The 22,287-nt window shown below is 41.5% G+C and overlaps 3 protein-coding genes across 26 annotated transcripts in view; 1 reads left to right on the top strand and 2 right to left on the bottom strand.

The window, feature by feature from the left end:
- Nucleotides 1–3,902, top strand: part of kcnt1b (potassium sodium-activated channel subfamily T member 1b) — a 67,131-nt gene extending 63,229 nt beyond the window's left edge. For all 21 annotated transcript variants that reach the window (XM_044197764.1, XM_044197760.1, XM_044197782.1 and 18 more), the window contains one exon: nt 120–3,902. In XM_044197764.1, coding sequence (XP_044053699.1) covers nt 120–240 — 121 coding nt within the window. In that variant the 3' untranslated portion in view covers nt 241–3,902. The remainder of the gene's footprint in view (nt 1–119) is intronic.
- On the bottom strand, nt 2,897–11,219 carry LOC122876886. Of its 2 annotated transcripts, XM_044197783.1 has the most exons (8): nt 10,816–11,219; nt 10,630–10,725; nt 9,355–9,879; nt 9,095–9,271; nt 8,870–8,968; nt 7,216–7,314; nt 7,071–7,136; nt 2,897–6,976 (listed from the first exon to the last, which is right to left on the bottom strand). In XM_044197783.1, the coding sequence occupies exons 1-8, from the start codon at nt 10,820–10,822 to the stop codon at nt 5,682–5,684; spliced, it is 2,364 nt and encodes a 787-aa protein (XP_044053718.1). In that variant the 5' UTR covers nt 10,823–11,219; the 3' UTR covers nt 2,897–5,681. The 2 variants fall into 2 exon arrangements, with proteins under 2 accessions (XP_044053718.1, XP_044053720.1); XM_044197785.1 differs by lacking the exon at nt 7,216–7,314.
- Nucleotides 11,220–11,356: 137 nt separating this feature from the next.
- The window catches only part of camsap1b (calmodulin regulated spectrin-associated protein 1b), a 32,437-nt gene continuing 21,506 nt past the window's right edge, over nt 11,357–22,287 (bottom strand). For all 3 annotated transcript variants that reach the window (XM_044197756.1, XM_044197758.1, XM_044197757.1), the window contains 11 exons: nt 21,977–22,073; nt 21,158–21,314; nt 20,532–20,617; nt 20,331–20,415; nt 16,364–18,665; nt 15,807–15,943; nt 15,505–15,719; nt 15,004–15,106; nt 14,729–14,841; nt 14,281–14,399; nt 11,357–13,587 (listed from right to left, as the gene is read on the bottom strand). In XM_044197756.1, the coding sequence (XP_044053691.1) occupies nt 13,291–13,587; nt 14,281–14,399; nt 14,729–14,841; nt 15,004–15,106; nt 15,505–15,719; nt 15,807–15,943; nt 16,364–18,665; nt 20,331–20,415; nt 20,532–20,617; nt 21,158–21,314; nt 21,977–22,073 (3,711 nt within the window). In that variant the 3' untranslated portion in view covers nt 11,357–13,290. The remainder of the gene's footprint in view (nt 13,588–14,280; nt 14,400–14,728; nt 14,842–15,003; nt 15,107–15,504; nt 15,720–15,806; nt 15,944–16,363; nt 18,666–20,330; nt 20,416–20,531; nt 20,618–21,157; nt 21,315–21,976; nt 22,074–22,287) is intronic.

Raw genomic sequence — 22,287 nt, 5'->3', positions numbered from 1 at the left:
GTGCCAGTAAATTGTGCTGCCCAGACTTTAATCCAGATTTAAAAACTTTAAGTAAACCTTCACCCTTCTTGATCATCGGTGCTCTGTGCTGGCAGATAATGTCGATTGTGTCTTTACAGGTACATTATCCGGTCCGACCCTCTGGCACACATGCCAGAGGACTCGCAGGTGGGGCAGGCCCACAGCACCAGGAACCAGCAGGACTTTGGCACAGAGACAAGAGACGAGACTCACCTCTGAAACCCCCCCCTCAGTCCTCGACACCCCGACCCTTAACCTCTAAGCCCCGCCTGGGCCGGCAGAGCTTGTTTGTCTCGCGCAGATGAAGGCTTGTCTCGGGCCATGAACAGCAGGCCACAGTGAATGTGCATTATGTGTCTCTCAGCCTCAGAACAGAAATAATCAACAATTTAAAAGATGGCCCTGAGAGAGAGCTGCTGTTTCCCCACTGAGCTGCTAAAGGAGGATGCATGAAGAGTGCCTCGTCATCGACCCCGACTCCCCCTCACGCACCTTCTGTTCTAGCACACGTCACCCTCGCAAAACAATCTGAGAACCAGGCACCGGAATCAGCTCCTTCCACCCAAAGGACTGAGAGATTTGATCGATGCTGTGAAAGGTCTTTGGAAGAGTCAAAGGAGGTTTACGTGCACACACTGTACAGGATATCAAATCATTGTACAGTCAATCAACAAGTTGCCCTCGTTGCCACGACTCAGGCCGACTTCCTCTACGCCTGTTTTTACCTAAACTTGCAAAGAACTGAATCTCGGGGCAACTACACCCTCCTCCACATCTTAATCATGTTTTCTAAAAACACAATGCTATGAATTTCTGGTAATTCAAGCATTTACCATGAAATTACAATACATGTGCACTTTTCTTAATTTATTACAAAATTTCTGTTTGGTTTTTGTCGGTTTCTAATCAGACAGGATTTTCTTTATGAGCGTAAACTTTTTTTTTTTATGACAAACTGTCATCTGTGAATATACACCCTGTAGTTGGCACTTTTATCAGCCATATTAGAATTGTCAGCCTCTCTCTTTGTTGTGTTGTTTTGGACACTGATTTTTGTTGTGGTTATTGTTAGAGTGAATATTGTTAATTATTTTCCTATTTTAAGTGTCCCAAATCATGTCTTCTATTCTGTATGTGCCATTCTTTTGTTTACTCTATTGCTTGGTAGATATCTTTAAAATGTTTTATACATTATGTGCCATTTTGCATCCGTTTTGTGATGTCACTGTTAATGTTTATCTTACAGCCTGCCCGATACATTGGTCTGGCCGATATTATCAGCTGATTGATCAGATGTGTCAGCCAATACGTAACAAGACATTTCTGTTTAATTTTCAAATGTAAAATGTCTCACTCAGTACATATCTTGGTCACAACTCTTTAATAAACCAGATTTAAAGGAATAGTTTGATATTTTAGCAAATACACAATTAGCTATTTTGTAGAGAGTTAGACAAGAACACCACTCTCAAATCTGTATGATAAATTTGAAGCTAAAGCCAGCAGGTGATTAGCTTAGCTTAGCCTTTATGCTAAGCTAAGCTAGGGGGAAACAGCTAGCAGCACCCCTAAAGGCCTGTTCAGACCAAAGATTCTCGACAAGACGAAACCGTTTTAGAACGTTGCAGGGAGTCGGCTGATGGCATCGCCTGCAACTCAGCTTGTCAAGTCGCCAGTGGCCGGTTTTAGAACGTAAGGCACGTCACCTGTTTCAACAGCCAATCAGCTCGTAGTGAAGTCAGCTGGTCGAAATGGCAAAGTTTTGGATGGAGGAAAGAGGATCACCTCATCAATGTGTTTGAGGAACAGCCGTGTCTGTATGACACAAGCCTTAAAATGTATTCAGATAAAATCAGCAAACAAACTGCCCTTTGTGACACTGCACAACGGCTGGGCGTTTGCGGTAACTTCAAATTCTCGACCCTCCTGTTTTTTGTTTTTTTTATGTGTTCGCCGTTTCATGAATACTAGAAATGCAACTGCAGCGAGTAGCTCACTATCACTATCCTCATTCATATTTTAAGTCGCTACAAATTATTATATCCAGCTACAAAAAAAAGCTTGAAAATGTAGCAGTTAGAACTGAAGTACCGAGAATCGTTGCTATGGAGATGATGCACCGTCTCATCGGCGTAGGTTTCAGAACGTTGCAGACCGGTGCATTGCAAGTAGTTGCAAGTTTCATTTCGTCTCGTCTCGAATCTTTGGTCTGAACTGGGCTTGAAGCTTGCTACTGTAATTAACGTTTCATTTGTTTAGTCAAAAAAACATGTTAATGATAATTTGTCTTTTTACATTTGCGATTTTGTATAGATTACAAGCTTATTAACAAGCTATAAAATATTACTTAGTGATCTTACGAGGTGCTGTTAGGCGGATTTTGGAGCAAACCAGGCTTGCTGTTTCCCCCTGCTTCCAGGCTTTATGCTAAGCTAAGCTCCTGGCTGTAGCTTCATAATTGATCATTGATGGAGAGACATGAGTGTGGTAATGTTCTCTTCTAACTCAGCAATAAGCGTATATTCCAAATTGTAGAACTATTACTTTAGAAATTTGTTCATATTGGCCGTTATCATCAAATATCAATATCGGCTTCATAAATCCAGTATCGGTCAGGCTCTAGTGTTTTCATTACTTTGATCTTGTTAACTTTAATTTATTGCGATCCTCCAGTTTCATAACTCTTTAACGAGTTGCAGTACAGTCAAGTCTATCTGGAACGCACTTGATCTGAAAATGAAGTGCTCTCCTTTCCAAATTGTACAGGCCACATTTTGTGTATAAGGCAGTGTCAGTGTGCAGTATTTAACTTTGATTTATCATTCCTCAGCACTATGTTTTGTTCAATCACTGTAAATAGTAACTTTATGTATTCATTGTTTGCCATTTTGTTCTTTTGTTTCGGTCTCTCGTGTGATAAAAGTGAAAGAGGACTTGAACTATTTTTGCACTAAGCTCTGCGGGGATGGCTAGAGCATAACAGCACGACCCTTTAATCTGAATTTGTACAAGGTGGACAGTATTAAACCATTCCTGTGAAGCAGCGACAGTCAAATGTGCAGTAAACATGTCATGTGTTATGTTGTTTTGATTTATCTTGCAGATGTCTGAAAAGCTTATTTTGGTGAGTGCCATTCTTATTTATCTGTCAAAGAAATATGAAGTGATAGTAATGATGAAGTAATCTCAGATGGATTGTTTTCTCTTTGAGATCTGCCAATGTTGGGAGTTTTTGTTTGTTATTTTGAGGAATCAGCATAAGCTTTTTTTATGTTTAACAGTGTATGTATTTTGCAAAGAGTCCCATTGAAATGTACTGTTGACCTTTGCTCATTGGCCCCCCTCAGAAGTGTCAGTTTACAGGGCAGGAGAGCTGAGGAGTGAAAGCGTGAGCGACCACGATGAAGGACATGATCGGTGTTCAGATCCATTCATTTAATATCGTCCTAGGTCCTCACTTAAGACAAATCACACTCCACAAAGAGTTCACTTAAGATCTCCTACTGTCTATACTTACAGTACCACAAGGGGCATGTTAACACTAAAAAGCATGTTTTGATATACAAGCTTGCCAAGAACGATGATTTTGTACATTTAGCAGGACATTTAGTGTGATCTCCCATGGCTACAGAAACACATAATCAAGTCAACTGCTTGCAAGTTGGAGCCATTATTTGATACTGTGTATTTATATGAATGGAACATGCATGTTGTCTAGGTGTTATCAAAAGCCTACATATTATGTTTACCTCCACTTTATGTTTTTAAGTCATTGTCAAAAAGGGGTTGATTCATTTTGTACTATTTCTTATGAGAAGTGAGTGTACTTCGACATATAAAATATGAACAAATAAATGCTGCATGCAGCCAGATAAAATGAATAGAAAGACTTTTATTTCATCTCAGATCTTCAAATGACAACTTGATGAATATGAGGACAATCACGTGTAGATAAATGTGTAATTTAACTATAATTACAATTTTCATTTCATGAATGCTATTATTCACAAGTATTGAATTTATCTCACAATTACAGTGTCACAAAGATTAAATTTATAATGCAGCAGCAGGGAAAATAAATCGTTGGTATATACACTTATTTGCTTTCTGGCTGAGATGATGAGGTCGATACCACTCTCATATCTGTATGGTAGAGAGACGGTTAGCTAAGCTTAGCATAAAGACTGGAAACAGCCCTGCTGTGTCCAAAGGTACCAAATTTGAGACACATTTGAGATTCTACTATATGGCATCTTTCAATTAAAAAAAATAAAAAAACAACAACTTGAAACCTTATAATTTAACAATGGAAGTAGTTCATATAAAAACACCAGAAAATCTGCTTTAATAATGTTAATGAGTTCATCTAACTACTGCAGCAATATTCTAAGTTCTGAACTTTAGGTAACTACATTAACAACAGCATTAACAATACACACATTAACTTGCAACTCACCTGGCCGCATGGTTGGATAACTTTAAAAGTTATTATGTATGAGGATGTGGACCCTATCCACATATCATTAGCATCACTAGCTAGCCTCAAATTAGCTAGATAAACAGCAGCTATTTAGCTAGCGCCTTATTATGCTGCATTCATGTCATATTATTTAGACCATAATTAGGAGCAATTGACTCGGAAAAATCGTTCGCGTCAGCCTCTGAGTTGTGTTTAAAAGTCTGAGGTATCGGACAGCTACGATATAGGACACGGACAAAGGCTCTCGACTTCTCCCGCCTATTTGGCTTTTATAGGTGAGCAAGCTAACCGTCAGCCATATATACGGAGGCATTACAGCCTCAAACAGTGTTACAAACTGATACATGTTTTCCACTCTGGGCTTAGCTGTGTGCACTTGCTGCTGAGACCGTTCAGTGCAAACCCGTGCGCTCGACGTGAGCTGGGGGCTTCGGGGCGTGCCAGGTCCGTTCATATACCAGAGTGAGACGGTAAACTCAGTGCTAGTTAGCCTGTGGATGTTATTACTGCGAACTGTGTCAAGACTCGTTGCTGCGGTTTGGTTGATAGTTAGACAACTTTTAGTGCATGTTATTGTTAATAATTGTTTTGCATTTTGATTTCCATCTTTTATCGTCTCCAGGTAATTTTCAAGTAAAAGTCAAGTAAAACACTTCTTTAATTTCATAAGTTATCAGCTTTATGTAGCCTTCAACTTAATATTAACACGCACACCTCCCAGCACTAGCATGAATGCAGCATTGGGAGGCAGGGGGAAGGTCTAATGTAAGATGCTATGTTGCATTATGGGAAATGTAGGAGCCAGTGTTTTTGGAGCTTGACCCAAACTATCGACTAAAAGTCAGGATATCTCGGCCTCTGCTGCACAGGTTTGACCATTCTTTTCTTAATGTGTCTCGTTTGAGTCCCTCACCTTTACGGAAGTGCCATAAAACTAAAATCGCTGGAGTGTCCCTTTAATTAACAGACGAGAGCAATATCGGTCTCTTCATCTAACTCTGGCCAAGGAAGCGAATAAGTGTATTTCCTTTAAGTGTTGACTTTATCTTACACAAAGATCATTTTTAACTGCAGCAGCATGTAAAATAAATCAATTTACTTAAAGAGTGACAGAATAAAACTACAATATTGTATGTCGTGTTATGTGTAGGTAACTTTAAACTTCTTCGGTACCTCTGTCCTAACGCCGCCGCTTGTTGACATGCATCTGCTTCCACCTCTCTCTGGTCCAGCGGCCGTTGTTCTGCACGACTTCATGCAGCAGGTCCAAGGCGTACACGTTGCCGGACAGCAGTGTTTTATCATCTGGCGAGGCTCCACCAGAGGGAGCCTTTGAGCCAGTGCTCCTGTTCTCTGCCCTCTGTCTGCCTGTCGCAGCTCGCTTTGCTTCATTTCTCAGTTCTGCCTTGTTGCTGCTCTTATTGATGTTTTTGTGCGCAGGAGTTTCTGCAAGTTTTTCCTGATTCAGATTTTGGGTTTCACTAATTGTCTGTCTCACTGTGGCAGGGTCCTGGATCATCTCCTCCTCCTTTAACTGCTCCTCTAGTCTTGTGACAGTGCAGGCATGAGCCTCACTGAAAGAAGTGCTCTTGTCATTTGGTTTTGAGGACTGAGTGTGTCCCAATTTCATGTGAGCTACATTCATTTTTAGGGAATCTTCTATTTGATTTTTCTCAATTTCCTCTTCCTTTTCGTCCCGGTCAGAACCGGAGGGATGCTCCACTTTGTTTAACACTTTCTTCCCCTCACCTGGAAACTTTGGTGTCCAAACAGTGAGGACATCACACCCCTCCTCTTCCTCCATTTTACATTTTGCCTGCCACTGAATTGCAGTCAGTGGCCAGGTGGAGATCCTCCCCATGACTTTTCCCGTCTGTGATCTTTGACCTGAACCGTCAGTGGACTGTTGGTTGAAATCATCTGGATTGGGTTTATTCTGGTTTGTACCGATGCTCAGATAAGGCGCAGCGTCAGTGTTGACAGAAACACGGCGGGGGTCTTTATCTAGATTTCTACCATCAGCGGCTTGTTCGGCATTTACATCAGTGATGTTTGTTAGATTTTCTGTCTCAATTCCTCCATCTGCTTCAGATTCATTCCCCAGTTTCTGCTTTCCTTCAGGTTGGTTTTCTGTGTCTTTCGATTGGGCCTGTGTCTCATTTTGTAGAGTCACTTGATCTTTCACAGGTGCACAAAAAGGAGACATAAAGAGAACAGCATTAGCGGACTTAGCTCTGACTCCATTAAAGGATCTCCTCCATCCCATCTCTGAGTCCCGGTGATTGTTTTCAGTGAAGTCTCCTTTCTCAGAGTGTGCTGGAGACTGAGCGTGACTCGAGCTGCTGCTGCTGCTGTCTTCTTTCAACTCATTTCTGTTTTCGTTTGGACGTCCAGGCATCACAGCTTTGTTGTTGCGTTTCCTCCTATGCAGCACCACCAGGAAACACGCCGCAAACAGGAGCAAAGACAGGACCACTGCAGAGGAGCAAGTTGTAATTATTTTTAAGCATCTGATCATATTTTTCAAGTACAATCAAACAGAAACCTGCAAAAGAAACACTAAACATACCTATCACAACAACGAGTGTGCAGACAATATTTGCATCTGATGATGGTCGTGATGTCGCACAAGTTTCTAGAAGGAACAACAGACACATGAAGCCAAAATTATATATAAGGATCAAATATCAAACGACGAGAAGAACCAGGCATACCAGTCATTCCAGTAGGTGGAGATATGGTTGAGGGCAGGACAGAGGGTTTAGGATGGACAGAGATCTCCGTCACTGATGGTGGTGATGTCACATAAGTTGCTAAAGGAAACAACAGACAAACCAAAGAGATAGAAAGCCGCACAGTCTTCTAAATGTGATATTTTAATAAGAGAAAATGAAGGTTGAATTGTGCCAAATTTCATGACCACTGAGTTATTTGTTAAATTAATCATGTTGCTGTGGGGCCATCCGTAGGTGAAACACCCTCGAAATTTCAGGATGACTCAGCAGGTGTGTGTGCCAGTCATGTTTATGTCCAACATGTCAGGCCTGCAAGAGCACGACAACCAATCATAGGAAAACAGTCCGGCATAAGAATAAAGCTGCCACTTCTAGAAAAAAGAATACATTTAACCAAATATTGAGAAAAAGGTCCGCTTGACTGATTTTTTCCCCCCGGAACTTTTAGCCACATGGTCGGTGCAAACTCCATCTAATAATGAAGGCCATGAGATAAGGCTGAAAGCTCCAGTAAGTCTTTTGTCAAACTACCATTTCCATTTACAAGAATAATGTCTATAATATAAGAATAATGTCTACTTGAACGAAAAAAAGTCATAATATTAAGAGAAAAAAGCTTTAATATTATGAGAAGAAAGAAAATAATGTGAAATATTTTTTTCTAAAATATTATGAAAAGAGAAAAATATTACAACTTTATTATCAAAACCTCAGTTTTTCCACCGCTAACAGTGGGCCTTATACTACATGTTATGTTTTGTACCAAATGTGGTGAAGAGTGAAAGAAATATATGGGAGTTGTAACAAAAAGTTATATTAAAAAAAGTGTTTTGCATAAAATTCAAAATGGTTGACGACGGCAGAAAATTTGTTCAGGCAGAAATGGGCAGGGGCTGTACTAACATCTAAAAACACAACCTGCTTTGAGTCTCACAGTGCGCAATGACAATATAACATGTTCTATAAATGACCACATGGTGGTGCTATCCACAAAAAAATATTTGTGTCTATGCTCATGGCTTAACTTTCCAATATATTTAATTGAACTTTGTTGGGTCCTTTTTGCAATATCCTGCAGTATATTGTAGTTAACAGACAATTCATTAAAAATACATTTAAATGATGAGTTGTCAATATTCTAGTATTACAGCCACGGGAAAACTAAAATTGAGATTTCAAGAATAAAGATGAAATATTTTGAGAAAAAAAGAACTTTGAGATCAGTCGTAATATTCTGTGAATTTTATAACAATCGTAGTGAACAGGTGAGATCTGTCGGTTTTTACTTTTCAAATGGGGGATGTGGATGACCTGAAGTTATGTTTCACAAACAAGCACCTTATTATCAGAGGTTCAATGATATTAAAACGAAATCAGTGACGTGATGTGTGAGCACATAACTGGACATGTTCTGAAGCAGCGGGGACTTTGTTTCCTCTAGAAAGCTGAGCCAAAGAGTGCAGAGATCAACATAACAAGACCATGATTATTTATTTTTTTTCTTTCTTATGACTTCTTTCTTGAAATTAAAACTTTTTATTTCAAGATTTTGCCCCCAATAATCTTTCGTAATAGTCTGATTCCATAAAGAAATTTAAACATGAAGAAAACAGACAAGAAGAACCAAATGTACCAGTCTTTAAAGTAGGTGTAGTGACCGTTGTAAAGATATCAGTGGGTCTGGGTTGGACAGAGGTTTTTGCCTCTGATGCTGGTCGTGCTGGAGGCGTTGCTAGAGAGGGAACAACAGAGATACTAAGCACAAATTCTACATGTCAGGAGTGGAAAACATCCTGATTGTAACGGTGAAAAATTTTAAATATCAAACAGAAGCTGAGAAGAGAAGAACCAGATGTACCTAGGAGTGCAGGGACTGTTGTGGGTTTGGGGTGGACAGTTTGTGTCACTGACGTTGGACTCGGTGGAAGTGACGTCACACACACAGACACGTTCCACACAGGTCGACCCCTCAGAGATGGAGGACTCTGGCAGGTCACCTCCATCTGTCTGTCCAGCAGAGATCTGCTCTGTAGATCTGAGAAGAGAAGCAGCTTCAGGTTTCTAGAAGTTCTTCAAAACACTCATGATCTGTTGTTATTAGTCTCGTATTTCACAAACCTTTTAGGAAGTCAACGAAGTCTTCAGCTCCACAGGAGCAATCCCAGGGGTTCCCATCTAGTCTGATCCTGGTGGACCTGAGAGACCTGAAGACCTGAGGTGAGACCCGAGTCATTCTGTTCTCAGACAAGTCCAAGTCAGCCAAGATGGTCTGGGAGCTAAAACTATTTGGATCAATTGTTGTGATCCTGTTCCTATTCAGACTGAGCGTTGTGAGGTTTACGAGCCCGTTAAGCATGGACTCATTCAGAACTTTTATTAGATTTTTTGTGAGGGTGAGCTCACTGAGGATATCGGGCCGACCGAACCAGTTTGGGTTCATTTCTGTCAGCAAGTTCTGGTTTAAACTGAGATTTGTCAGGTTCTGGAAAGAACTGAAGGCCCCTTCAGCGATTCCTGTAACACCAGCGTTCTCGAGCCTGAGCCTGGTTACAGAGGAGAGGTTGTCGCTGCGTAACACAGTGGAGTTTATCTCCCCAACATCCTTCAGAACCATCACCAGAGATGAATAACCAGGCCTGAAAGCTAAAAACACAGTATTAAGATTACATTTAGGTGTTACTGCGTATGGAACTAGAAAGTGAAGAAGTCAACTTTGACACAAGAGCAGTTTTTACATGAAAGCATTCATTGCATGCTTTTTGACCAGATGCTGCTGTTTGTGACTGCTCTGGTGTGTGCAGACCTTTTTTGGATTATACTTTATTGATTATATAAAAAAAAAATGCCTGCAGATGTAAGATGCGTGCATTAAAGGGAACCTCAGTGTCTCACTGTAACTTGAGTGACCTATATGAGCAGTTTTTGAAAGCCAGTCTTATGTACGCATGTTAAACCTATATTTTGTTGCGATTTATTCATATTCTTTCTTCCTGCTTGTGCTGCCATCTAGTGGTAGTGTTGCACAATGTAACACCACCAGACTGAACTTTTTCTGACCACATTCGAGAGGGATGAATGTGCTCAGAAATGCACTAACTTTCAAACCACTCAGGTCAATATGACAAAGCTTTTCTGCCATAAAAGGCTTTGTGTTTCATCACCCTGACACAGTTGTGTGACCACACGCCACAGCTTTCAAGAGTAAATTCTGGGTAACAAAAACATTTAGAATTCATTTCGAGGAAGAGATTTCATTTACATTTTTATGAAGTTTTTATAAAACTGTGGTAATGAAGAAATTTATATCAGAAAGCAGCACTTATTGATTATCCAACATTTAATTAGAGGCTAATCTCAGTTCAATGTATCTGTCTTCTTGTAGTCCTCACTCACCTGGCGGTATATCCAGGCAGAATAAAATTGGTCCCTCTACGAAACAAGAATGGCTCAAACGCACATTCACCAGCAACAAAGCGAGACCAGCAACAGCTGTAGAGATACAGAGGAATCAGATTAGCTTCGACTTCAACATTTCATCATTTCCTTCATACTGTTTGAGCATGGAATACGCACACTTACATTTCATGGTGACCGATCTGATCGATGCAGGTCTAAAACTTGGGACACTACCTGGAGTGACAGTTTGAAGGTCTTGTGATCACCTGAACTAGCAGGTGTGGAAAAGAAACACTGTTGCCATGGCAGATCAGTTTGCCATGGTTATGAGCGCTGGCATTAAGGCATTCAAGACGCTGTTCCAGTTGGGTGGTAGAGTGTGAGGTAGTTAGCACCAGGAGAGGCCAGAAGATGTTTTGACTGCTTACGATTGTATAAATTAGAAACCCAGCGTCATGTTGGATGACACATTTTTGTTTCTTTGCTTTGAGAAGGTTCCTACAACCCTGTGACATTAGTTTGAACTCATAAATGGGAAGAAAAATAAATATTCCAGTGAAAAGATGCAGCATCGCCTCTTGTGAAAAATGTGAACCCCCCAAAAACTACTTTTGTGACGGTGAGCTGTTGGGTAAGGATTCAAATCTGTGTGGTTTTTAAAACTAGCAAAATAAAATAAACAGTGAGACTCACAAATGGACAAATAAAAGCCATGAGAAAAGAATAAAAATGAAAAATGTGACTTTTATTCACTTGAAAATTTATTCTGTTTCAGTGCTTCCATTTTGAAAATAAATAGATGGCATGGGATCAAAGATAAAATTAACAAGGATGAAAAGTACAACTAGTGTAACAAAAATGGTGACCAAATGCCAATACAATCTTTTAGTTAACATAAAAATACACTCACATACAATTAAAGATCTGCCACCTCCCTAACCCAAACCCCCCCAAAACAAATCAAAATGCAGCAAATGAGAGATCAAGTATTCTGTTGTTTTGGAGACAGCAGTAGTATCATATCAGTGGAGGCCCTTCAGCTTTACATGTCAGTATTAAATCTTAGTGTTTGGTTTAGTTTACACAATTTTCTCACAATAGCAGTGTTATTAATTAGTTCTTAGTTTTTATGCCCATTCAAAAAGGTAAAATTCCCCAACAAACACAAAGTAAAGTGCTCGTGCAACACTTCTGGTTGTTCTCGAGGCCAACAAACGGTTTCTAAAAAAGCACTTTTGATGATTTTTGAAAAGAGAGAAGAGAGAGACGGCGTGGCAGTGTTTGTCAACACCTTGGAGGAATGTTCTTTAATGTTGGTATATAACTGAACCACAGTCCCCCACCCGCCCACACACAGAAACCCCTTTGTGAATATATCAAATACTGTCATCCGAACCGGTTACAGAGCAGCACGAAAACACTCTTCACAACAAGAGTGTGTGTGCCGCTCTAGTGGTTAAAGATGGGACAGGCCGACAAAAACACTTGGGGGGTTACATTGCATGACAGAAGCCGTCGACAAGTGTTCATGAGTGCACCTTTATACAGGACAGTTCAAGAGTGCCCAGTGGAGAGAGAAAACACAACTAAGCTCTAAACATCAGAGAATTCCCGTTATGATGAAAACACATAACATCAGCTCAAACTCTATACCACATTGCTTTAATAATAATAATTAAAAAAAGCTAAAACAAAAAAAATCATTTTTGTACCAAAACCCATCATTCACCCTCTGACACCCTGAAGAAAAAGGATGTTTCGACAAATAAAAGTATTTAAAATGACCGTTGTGAACTCTTTTTTTTTTTTTTTTGCTATACACATATCCAGTGCTACACGATCAGCGTTTAAAAAGCGGTTGAATAAATAGACGATAGTACCACGATGCGTGAAAGGCCAACAGATGTCTGAGGGAGACCTGAGGAGCTCCCTCAAGACAAAAGAAGAAGACAGTTCAGAGCAGCAGGTTTTTGGAGATCCCTGGTGAGGCAAACTCGGCAATGCCAGCCTGATTCGACAGTCCACGCAGGAAGAGATTGTTGTTTTTGTTGGGACAACAGAGCAGTACGACAGTCCCTAAAGGGTTGTACAAAGGTCCCTTGCTTCGGATTATCTGAAAAGAGCAACAGAAATTCCCCCAATGTCCCCTCTTTTTGTCCAATGTCGTCCAAAAGAGGCGTTTCCGGAGAGAAGGAAGGACTTTAGTGCTGCAGCTGAGCTCTCCACCATGACAGTGCTGAACTAATAAATACTTAATGTAGAAATGAACATCCACCACATATGAGAGAGACAGAGAAACAAATGCCACATGCTTGAGTCGTGGTCGTTGTAGAAAAACGGAGCTGGACCAATAGAAACCTGAACAGATGGCACTGAGATCAGAGGGAGAAGAAGCAAATTCAGCCAGCATTCCTCTTTTTGTTGCAAGCACCAGTCCCTCAGACCACCTGTGACACAAACACACACACACACACCTTTTCCTTCTTTTCTGCCTTGGTCCACCTACAGATGACCACATGTCTATAAATGCAGCCTCTCCCGAGCAGGTTTCCAGACCGAGCATGGCGGTGAGCTTGGCTGTGTCAATGCAGTCTATTCAGGAAACAAGTAAGATGGGTATAAGATGATTTGGATGATGAGGGTTTAAAATCCGGCCTGCTATTTTCCACTTTTCTTTGGCACAGCACTTCTCTTGACCTGCCACAAGTGGTTGTGGATGGTCAGGGCGTCCACGCTGACTGACACAGTCTTGGCAGGGATGACTGTGAACTGCTTTCGGTCCGAGCTGTACTTGTACAGCTTGTCGATCATCTTCTTGCTGATGCTCTTGGGTCCTGTGCCCGTCAGCTTTTGTATCTCTTCGGTGTCGGGGAAGTACGAGTAGAGCGCACGGAACTGGCAGCCGCCGTCACGAAACAGGATCATCAAGTGGTTGGACTCGCACTTATCCAACTCCTTGTGGGGATGGGGGTTAAAAAGAAGTAAGAAAAATGTTATTAATATGGCATTAACATAACAGTGAGGTATATAACAGTAGTAGGTTCATCAGTGCAAGGCTGCTGGTTTAAATCCTAGAAAGGCAGAAGTGTGCAAAATGAAGAAAGAAATACCCTAAAAATTATGTTTGGAAAATTAGAGAGACATCATATATTTGACATTTACAACTTCACAAAAGCAGTGTTTTTAGTCTTGGTGTTGTTGACTAGAGAATTTCTGTCAATAGTGTGTGTGCGCACTAGAGTTAGTCAACCCCAAAAATGTCCAGTAAGCCTAATTAATAATCGTGTTACAGGTTTTGCTGTTATGAAATTATTAGATTCTTACAAATGGAAAAGTGTTCCCACCTCTGTAAAACAAAAATGGACCAGAGAAAGTCATCTGTTATGTTGCCAAGATAACAGTGTCACAGAATTTCATGTTAGAAGATGGCGAGACAGTCAGACGTACTTATCAGCTTAACTGAGTGTGACATGAAATGATACTAGCAGAAGCTAATTTGGAAAAATCCACAGAATATCTAAGTCTCTAACAGAGTTAATTTACACAGATTTTTGACAACAGTGACTTTATATAATCAGGTAAATCAAAATGCTCTGTAAATTCCATAAAGCAGATATTAAGTTAGTGCATGTCTGGCAGAGAACTGACCTCTAGGATCTGGTTCTTCTGAGGCTCGTTGACTTTGCCAGCCAGGCAGCAGTGGGAGATTGCATTGTGGATGATTGGCTTATTTGACTTGGCGCTGGGCTCCTTGAATAATTTAGGACCTAAAGGAGAAAAGCCAGTTAGATCACATAAGAATTATGTAACATAACAAAAGAGAAAATAATCAAAATCAGTCAGCTAACAAGTCTACCTCATGCAACAGTCACTTTGGCAGGTAAATACTATCCATTTATTGTGTTCTGAAAATTATGACAAGCAAAACAGTGAAATTGACTGGCCATGCTTATTATGTCATGCTGAAAGCAGGCCTGACATATTGATATTTTTGTCACTTTTCAGTTATCCACTGATCAAAACACAACCACAGGGCTGCTGTTATCTTAGTAAAATATCTGACAATAGTTGAGAAAAATTGTATTTGTGCACTTACCAGTGTATTCAGCCATAGAAGTGATGGAAGATGCAGTGGAGCCGTTGTCCCAGTCTCTTTCTGCAGTTCGACTGTTATTACGACTGCCTGGAAACGACTCCACAGAGTCACAGCTGGAAGACATAATGAAAGGAGGTACATACATGACATGACATTTTGTGTAAACAGAATTAATATAAATACTGCAAATCTTAAACAGAAACAATGCACAGAATATTCTTGAGCACAGGCTCACAAGTAAACAAAAAAAAAAAAACAACTTGTAAGCAATTTACCGCTGGGAGCCAGCCCCTCCAGAATTGACGCTGTCTGCCTCGTTGGTCGCAGCAGAGGCCAGGGACAGACTGGAGCCTGACTGGGCGTTGCTCAGGTTGTCAGCTATGTGAAAGAGAGAAGACCACTTTCAATTATTTTGTAAACATTACAGTGTCACTTTAGAAGCAACACAGTTAAGACTTTACCCACAAGACATAAACATAAAAACATGATGATTTGTAGATATCTATAAAACACAATAATATAATTGAATATATCCAAAATCTTGCATGTCAAACCCACCATAAATAATCTAACTTAAAGTTATGGAAAAATTAAAAGATAATGATAAAATTAAATGATTTAAATAATCTAAAATGATACAGCGATAATCAAGAACAGGGCTTCCCCCTGTACATTGTCGAGGTAGCACGCCACTTATATCTTATAGATCACCATTCTGAGAAATGTAAAGAAAAATGTAACTGCTAAATGTCAAACTAATGAGGTAACAGTCTTACGTGTGGAAGAGCCCTTGGAGAAATTATCGCTGGAGGATTCCTCTCTGAAGACAGTCTTGGGTCTGTGTTTCTGCTTCGGTTTGGGGGTTTTGGGCTTGACAAGGCCTTGTTCCTCTAACATCTCCTGCTGCTTCCTCCGCAGATACTCCTGCTTTATCAGCTCCCGCCGTGTCTTCTCCTCTTCTTTACGCAAGCGGTCCTCCTCAGCCTTCCGTCTAAAAGAAATCAAACACCTGAAATTTTAGCATTTTTTGGGAAGAATATCATCTGAATCCAGTGCTAATGTTGGTAAAATAAGTTACCTGGCTTCATCTCGTTTGAGCTCAGATTCTGCTTCTAGTTGCTGTTTACGGAGTCGAGCCTCCTCAGCTTTCTTCTGCTGCTTCAGCAAGAACGCTGCTCTCTTCTTAGCAAGCTCATCCTCTGCCTTCTGCTCATCCTAGAGCATGGGAAAAAAAGAATAATGGAACATCATTTGTACATTAAAGTATGTTATCAATCATTAATTTAGAACTGAAATGAATAGGTCGATCATCAGAAAACAATGAATGACAATATTTCAAAGGTGGCTTTAAATCATTTTTATTTTGTGTGTTGGCCAGACAAGAAGGCAAGTTTATAACATAGGCCCTGATGAATTGAAATGGGAATTGTCAATATATGTACTAAATTATTACGCAGATTAATCCAAAAAATGACCAAGTAAAAGATGCCTCAATATCAAAAATAATTATTAGAAGCACCCCTACTAACTAGTATATCAGGTAATTACTAGACAATGGACCACTGCCATTTATAAAATCATCATCACTGTAATAAAAACTAAATAAATATATCCATTTTCATGCAAAGCCATTACCTTGAAGAAGAAGCCCATGACTGACTTCTGCTCTCCATCATCTCCTTCTGTCGTTCTGTCCTCAGCAGTGTCCTCTTCCTCAGGAGCTTTCAGCTCTGACAGATCGACCTCAATCAGGTGGGCTTTGCTGCGCTGCATCTCCTCTGATGGGATATTTTCTTTCCCTGAACCGTCTGAAGAATTGAGCTCAGACTCTCTCATGGTGCTGGACAGGCACTCATCAAAGGACACTTCTGGAGCAACCACTGCCGTCAGGTCCACTCGAGTCGGTAGGCGCATGTTTGCCTCATCACGAAGCCGGAAGGTGGCGCTCCGAATGTGGCCAGAGCCCGGCCTGTCGATTGTCTCTCCTGCTGTGGGGTTTCTGGGGCTACTGGGCAGCTCAGTCCTGGGGGACCTGCCCCCAGCTAACTGCCTTGGGTGTGGTAATGTATCTGATCCACTCTGGGTGGGGGTGATCGTCCTTGAGGCCTGCCGGCTCTGCTCCTTAGCTATCTTTAGCTCTGATGGTTTGGACCTGGAGACCCGGCCTGAGCTCAGCTTGGGGGGTTTCCTGGTGGGGGCAGTGCTAGTGCCGGAGAGGTGCTCCACAAAGTGAAAGCTCGCCCCCGACTTAGAGTCACCGTTTTTGTCGCTGGTGAGAGGAGGAGGTGGAGTTGCACTAGGGGGGGACTGTACATTCTGTTTCATCAACATTTCCTGCTGCAGTGACAGCTGCATCATCTGTTGCTGGATGCTGCCGATGGCGTCGTTCAAAAGCTCGATGGAGCGGCTGCACTCATTTAGGTCCAACTCTTCTTCTAGATAGAAGCTTCCGCTGGTCCCTTTCTTGTCTGCTTCTAAGGCACCTGGGGGGGGTGTTCCCTCCCTCTCTTTGCCCCCCCTCAGGGCATCAACACACATATCATCTTTACTTGATGGTCCTTTCTCCCCACTGAGCTCGTCTTTAGAGATGTCCGCTTTAAGTGGGTTGGGTAATGTGTCACTCTTGCCTCCACCTTTCTTTACGATGTGCAGGAAGGCTGCCTTTCCCAGCTTCTGCCTCTGCCTCGTCGACAGCACTTCCATCTTCTTTTTCTGGTGCTCAATGGCACGTCGCTTCTCCTCCAGCTGCATACGAAGCTGGACAAGTTCAGAAGCCAGTACATTAGCACCACCGTTACCATCGCCTGTACGAGAGCATCCTCCCAAGGGTGAGGAGGGGCTCTGGTCTCTCTTAAGCTTCCAGGAGGAAGCCAGGGGCCCGCTGCTCTCTGATCCATCTGGAGTGGTCCTTTGGGAGCTAGAGGCACTGGAGCGTAGGTCGTGGTTGCTGCCAAAGCGCTGCTGCTGGGCTTTGCGCTCAGCGAAGGAGGTCATGCGCACACTGCCACTTGCCATGCTGCTGGCCTGGGAGTGAGCGCTGAGACAGGGGCTGGAGCGACCGCTGCCACCGTTCATGTCTTTGTCCTCATGCTCTTTCACATTCATGTCATCTTGGAGTTTGGCTGATTCTTCTTCTTCATCATTAAAGGCTTTCCTGGGCCGGTTGGGGTCTTTAGTGGTAATAGCTTCATCCAGATCTTCTTCCTCTTCATCCAGGTCTTCCAGCTCAGCGTCCAGGCCCTGGCCAGACTTTGGTTCCTCAGAATCTGAATGTAGGTAGAAACCCCCGGCTGGCTCTCTGGACGAGGGGTCTACACTGCTGGTAATAATGGGCCTGAAACTTGCCTGACCCTGTGGAGGCTCCTCTGACATGTCGGCCTCCTCACCCGGAGGGGTAAAGGTTTGGTTCAGGCTGCGGGGAGCGTTCCTACAAACTGCCAATGTAGATCCATCTCCTCGGCGTAGCGAGCCCCTTCCTGAAGAGTGGGTCCCCTCACCACTCTCCTCCTCCTTGTTTAGGCATACAGACTTCTCTTTAGCCGTTTTGAGCACGGCAGGCATCAGTGGTTCTAGGTAAAAGCTATCTGGTTCAGGTTTGGACTCAGTGAAAGGTTTGGGTCCCACCATGGCAGTTGCTTGCGTCCCGTCAACCCGTTTGGGGATGACTGAACTATCAGTCCTGGCAACTGCCACCAGAGTTTCTTCCCCATCCTCAAAGTTGACATTTCCCAAGAGGCCATGGCCATTGACTCTGCGCATTGCAGCCTGTGAAGGCTGGTGGGCAGAAGTCTGGTGTTTGGGTGTGACGTTGATGACGTTGGACGCCAGGCTGTCCTTACTTATGGAACGAGCCAGACTCACACTGTCACCAGAGGCCATGTCTGCATCACTGTCTGTGGCTGAATGAAACATGTAGGGGCTCAGTGTGGACAGTGGTCTGCAGAAGGAGAGCATGGGAAAATAAAGTCAGTATGATATACAGTTTACAATATATGGAATTTGTATACTTCCACCTACATACTTTTCATTTGACTTCTGATTTTATTCTTAAGCCAAATGTTTACCACTCTGACAAGGTTACTAGTTCATGGCAAAAGTAATAATTTCCTGCATATGATATCTGGTCAGAATCTGTTGGATACAGGTACAGGACAAAACTAGCATAGAAAAGAAAAAGGTTCAACATCAGTTTTTACATAAAATAATAAGAGTGATAGCCTTATTTTCACCATCAAAGTTTTTTTTAAAAACATCCATGTGAAGAATAAAGAGGCTACATATACATACAAAACATTACAGCTGCACTTACAATTAGAACTTTTTTTGTATGTAGAGCCTGTGTAGCCTATTCATAGATCTTGATACTCCAAATGTTGGCTCATAAAAATTTTGAGAGCTAAATTGCAGAATACTTCTCTTCTTTCTTCATAAATATAAAAGTATTACTATTATTTTAGGGAAACATTTATGGTGAAACTTCATACCTTGGCTACAAATATTTATGGCTGCAACTAACTTATTTTATGACAGATTAATCTGCAGATTATTTTCTCAGTTAATCGTTTGGTCCATAAAACGTCAGAAAAACAGTAAAAAATGCCCATAACAATATCCTAGAGCACATGGTGACAATAAATATGTTGTTTTGTCTGACCAACATTCCAAAACCCAAAAATATTCCATTTACTATAATGTAAGACCAAGAAAAGCAGCAAATCCACACATTTGAGAACATGGAACTAGAGGCGACCGATTTATCGGTCAGCCGATATTATCAGCTGATAATGGTTAAAACTATAAACCAGCACAAAAATGACAACTACCAAAATGAACCACCGGGTTCTGAACAGATACATTACAAACACTAACAAAAAGTAACATTTGCATTTTGGAACGTAAGGTAGCTAACTTAAACTGCTTTCAGCACTAGGCAGTACATGCTGGGAAATGTAGGCCGTCGCTATGGCTACAATACTCTCAGCACCGCGCAGCACATGTAGTAGAGTGCTGTGTGCACAGCTGAGCAGACGTAGTGGAGTCAAAGCGGTGTGTTCACGGTAAGTTGCTAACTAGTTTGTGAAATACATTGCTGGAAAGTTAACAATGAACAGATCATTTTTACCTTTCAATATAACTGATATAACCCTGTCCCTGACAACCGTCATGTCACTCAACTGTTTACTGTATTAGCGAGGTAGCTAGACAGCTATAGTCTGACAGTCAGTAGCAGATTAAAAGGTCAGCATCAGAGCATCTCTTCATCGTTCTGCGGCTCAGCACACAATGGTGCGGTGGTGGTTTGAGTCTGTTCAGTGTTGACTTTATGCTACATGAGATGCAATGCTGGAAAGTAAATAAATAATGTCAGGAGTCTGTTTTTTCACCAGATACGTTGAACGTTTCCCCTGAACGTTTATAGCAGAGGCGCTGTTATTATTGCTACAGATGCCATGTTTTGTCTTCTCACCTGTTCTCACCTACAGCAGTATATGGACCGCATGGGGAAAAAAGTTTTTTCAAAAACATGTGTACAAACATTTGTTTTAGATTAGAGCCCATTTGAAAAGTGTACTTTGTCTAGGTTTTTTACTATGGTAGGTACCTCTGCCTCTTGTCGGGCCATGCAACAACAGAGCCTCGGGTTTGCCCGTCCATCTGAGTCAGGGAGTTGGAGCGGTTTCTGAGACCTAACCAAAAACACACACACACAAGTAATGAATAGTAGAAAGCTACTAGTCACCATTATTTACACAAACCTGAATCTTTTGTTGGCATTCAAGGGTATAAAGACTGTTGTCCTTACCTGCACCATCTTCTCCTTGCTGCTTTTGTTGCCTCTGTCGGAGGGGCAGGAGTGGGTGGGAAGGACTGAAGGTTGGACCTCCTTTACTAAAAGCCAAATTTAAAAAAATAAATAAAATAAAAAACAGAAATCAATTTTTTCTCCCATTCAAACACTATTAGCAGAGCAGATTAGCAGAAAGTCTTCAGTGGATTAGCCATGTACACAGGTTAGGCTCAACACAACACAACCCTAGAACCCCCCCCCAACCAAATTCATTCAGTTATCTTTCAACACAGACAAAGCCAAATATTTTAACCAGACAACAGAAAAGCAAGTGGCATGAAAAAATCCCAACTGACAGTTCTGTACGCTTTAAGATAGTTAACCTAAACTTTAAGTCTGCTACACAAGCACTATCAAGCACACACAGACAAAGAGACAATGCAATAATCAGCTTAACTTTGTGCAAATCATTATTTATTTAATTTGGTGAGGGAGAAGACAAAGGGTTAGAGGTTGAGGGCACATGAGAATGAAGGTCAGACACCGCTGCATATCTACCCATCCTTGTAGGACTACTGTAACTGGTTAGAAGACAGGATCATGATGAGGTGGAATGCGAAGGAAAGTGAGAGAAGACTTACAAGGGGTCAGTGTCTTCAGGGTGCAGGAAGTACCTGTTACAGACTTCTGGGCTGCTCTGGTTATCGGCCACACCAGGGCTGGCCAGGAAGCTGCGCTTGGTGGCATTGGAGATAGGCACTGATGGGCGGGCACTCTTGGGCTGAGCTATGGATCGAGCTGAGGAGAGGAGGAAGAAAGAGGCGCTGTGACTGTGACGTGTGTGACACGTAGTGACTGATGCTGGCTGTCATTAGAAAAACTCAACCTGGGACTGTTAACTGGGATTTACTTCTAATTGTGACCAAAAAAAAAAAAAAAAAAAAAAAAAAGACTTCGAATGATGTAAACATGACATTTTGCTCAAATATCTTGCTTAGGATGTGTAAGTATGAAATGTGCTATATAAATAAACTTGACATGAATAAAAAAAAAAAAAAAAAAAAGACACCAAAACATAAGGAAATATACCGCTGCACTGTGATTATGTAAAAACTGTTCAATCTAAACTTGGATTTTTCAGTTATCATAGCTGCAAAGTGGGTAGAAGAAGGTGACAGTACCACCTGGTACCCCACCAAATAACCCTTCAGTTCTACACGAATCACGCGGGTGCCATATTTTTCCTTCAAAACTGCGAATTTCATGATTTGAGTTGAAGTTTGCAACTATGTGTATTGCTTGATTTGAATGGTGAGTTTATGTTTTGTGTCTTTCATGACTCAATGTAGTTTAATTATACTACGTATTGTGTAACATTAAAAGCTGCTTAGCTGTCAGTCTTTCACCAATGTGATATTTTCATTCTGTATCCAGACTGTAGTAATCACACAGATGCTTACCATCTTTGAACTCCTGCAGATCTCTAGGCTGGACAAACTCTGGTTTGACAGTCTCAAACCACCAGAAGAGTTCAGCAATGAACACCATCACATTGTGCTACATAGAGAGCACAAGAAACACGTTAAAAGACTTGAATACAGACTCTTGATCATCATGATGCTTAGAAAAACACCAAGAATCATTACCCCCACCTAGTGTTTTTTTAAAAATCTGTTAAGCAGTTAAGATAGCGACAGCAAAAGTGTCTGCCTAATATAATGGCTGGCTTCTAGTAGTACAAGATTAAATGTAAATTGTATTGCAAATGTTT

The sequence above is a fragment of the Siniperca chuatsi genome, linkage group LG5 (genome assembly GCF_020085105.1).
Source record: "Siniperca chuatsi isolate FFG_IHB_CAS linkage group LG5, ASM2008510v1, whole genome shotgun sequence".
Taxonomy (NCBI): Eukaryota; Metazoa; Chordata; class Actinopteri; order Centrarchiformes; family Sinipercidae; genus Siniperca; species Siniperca chuatsi.
This window is presented reverse-complemented; position numbering and strand designations above follow the sequence as displayed.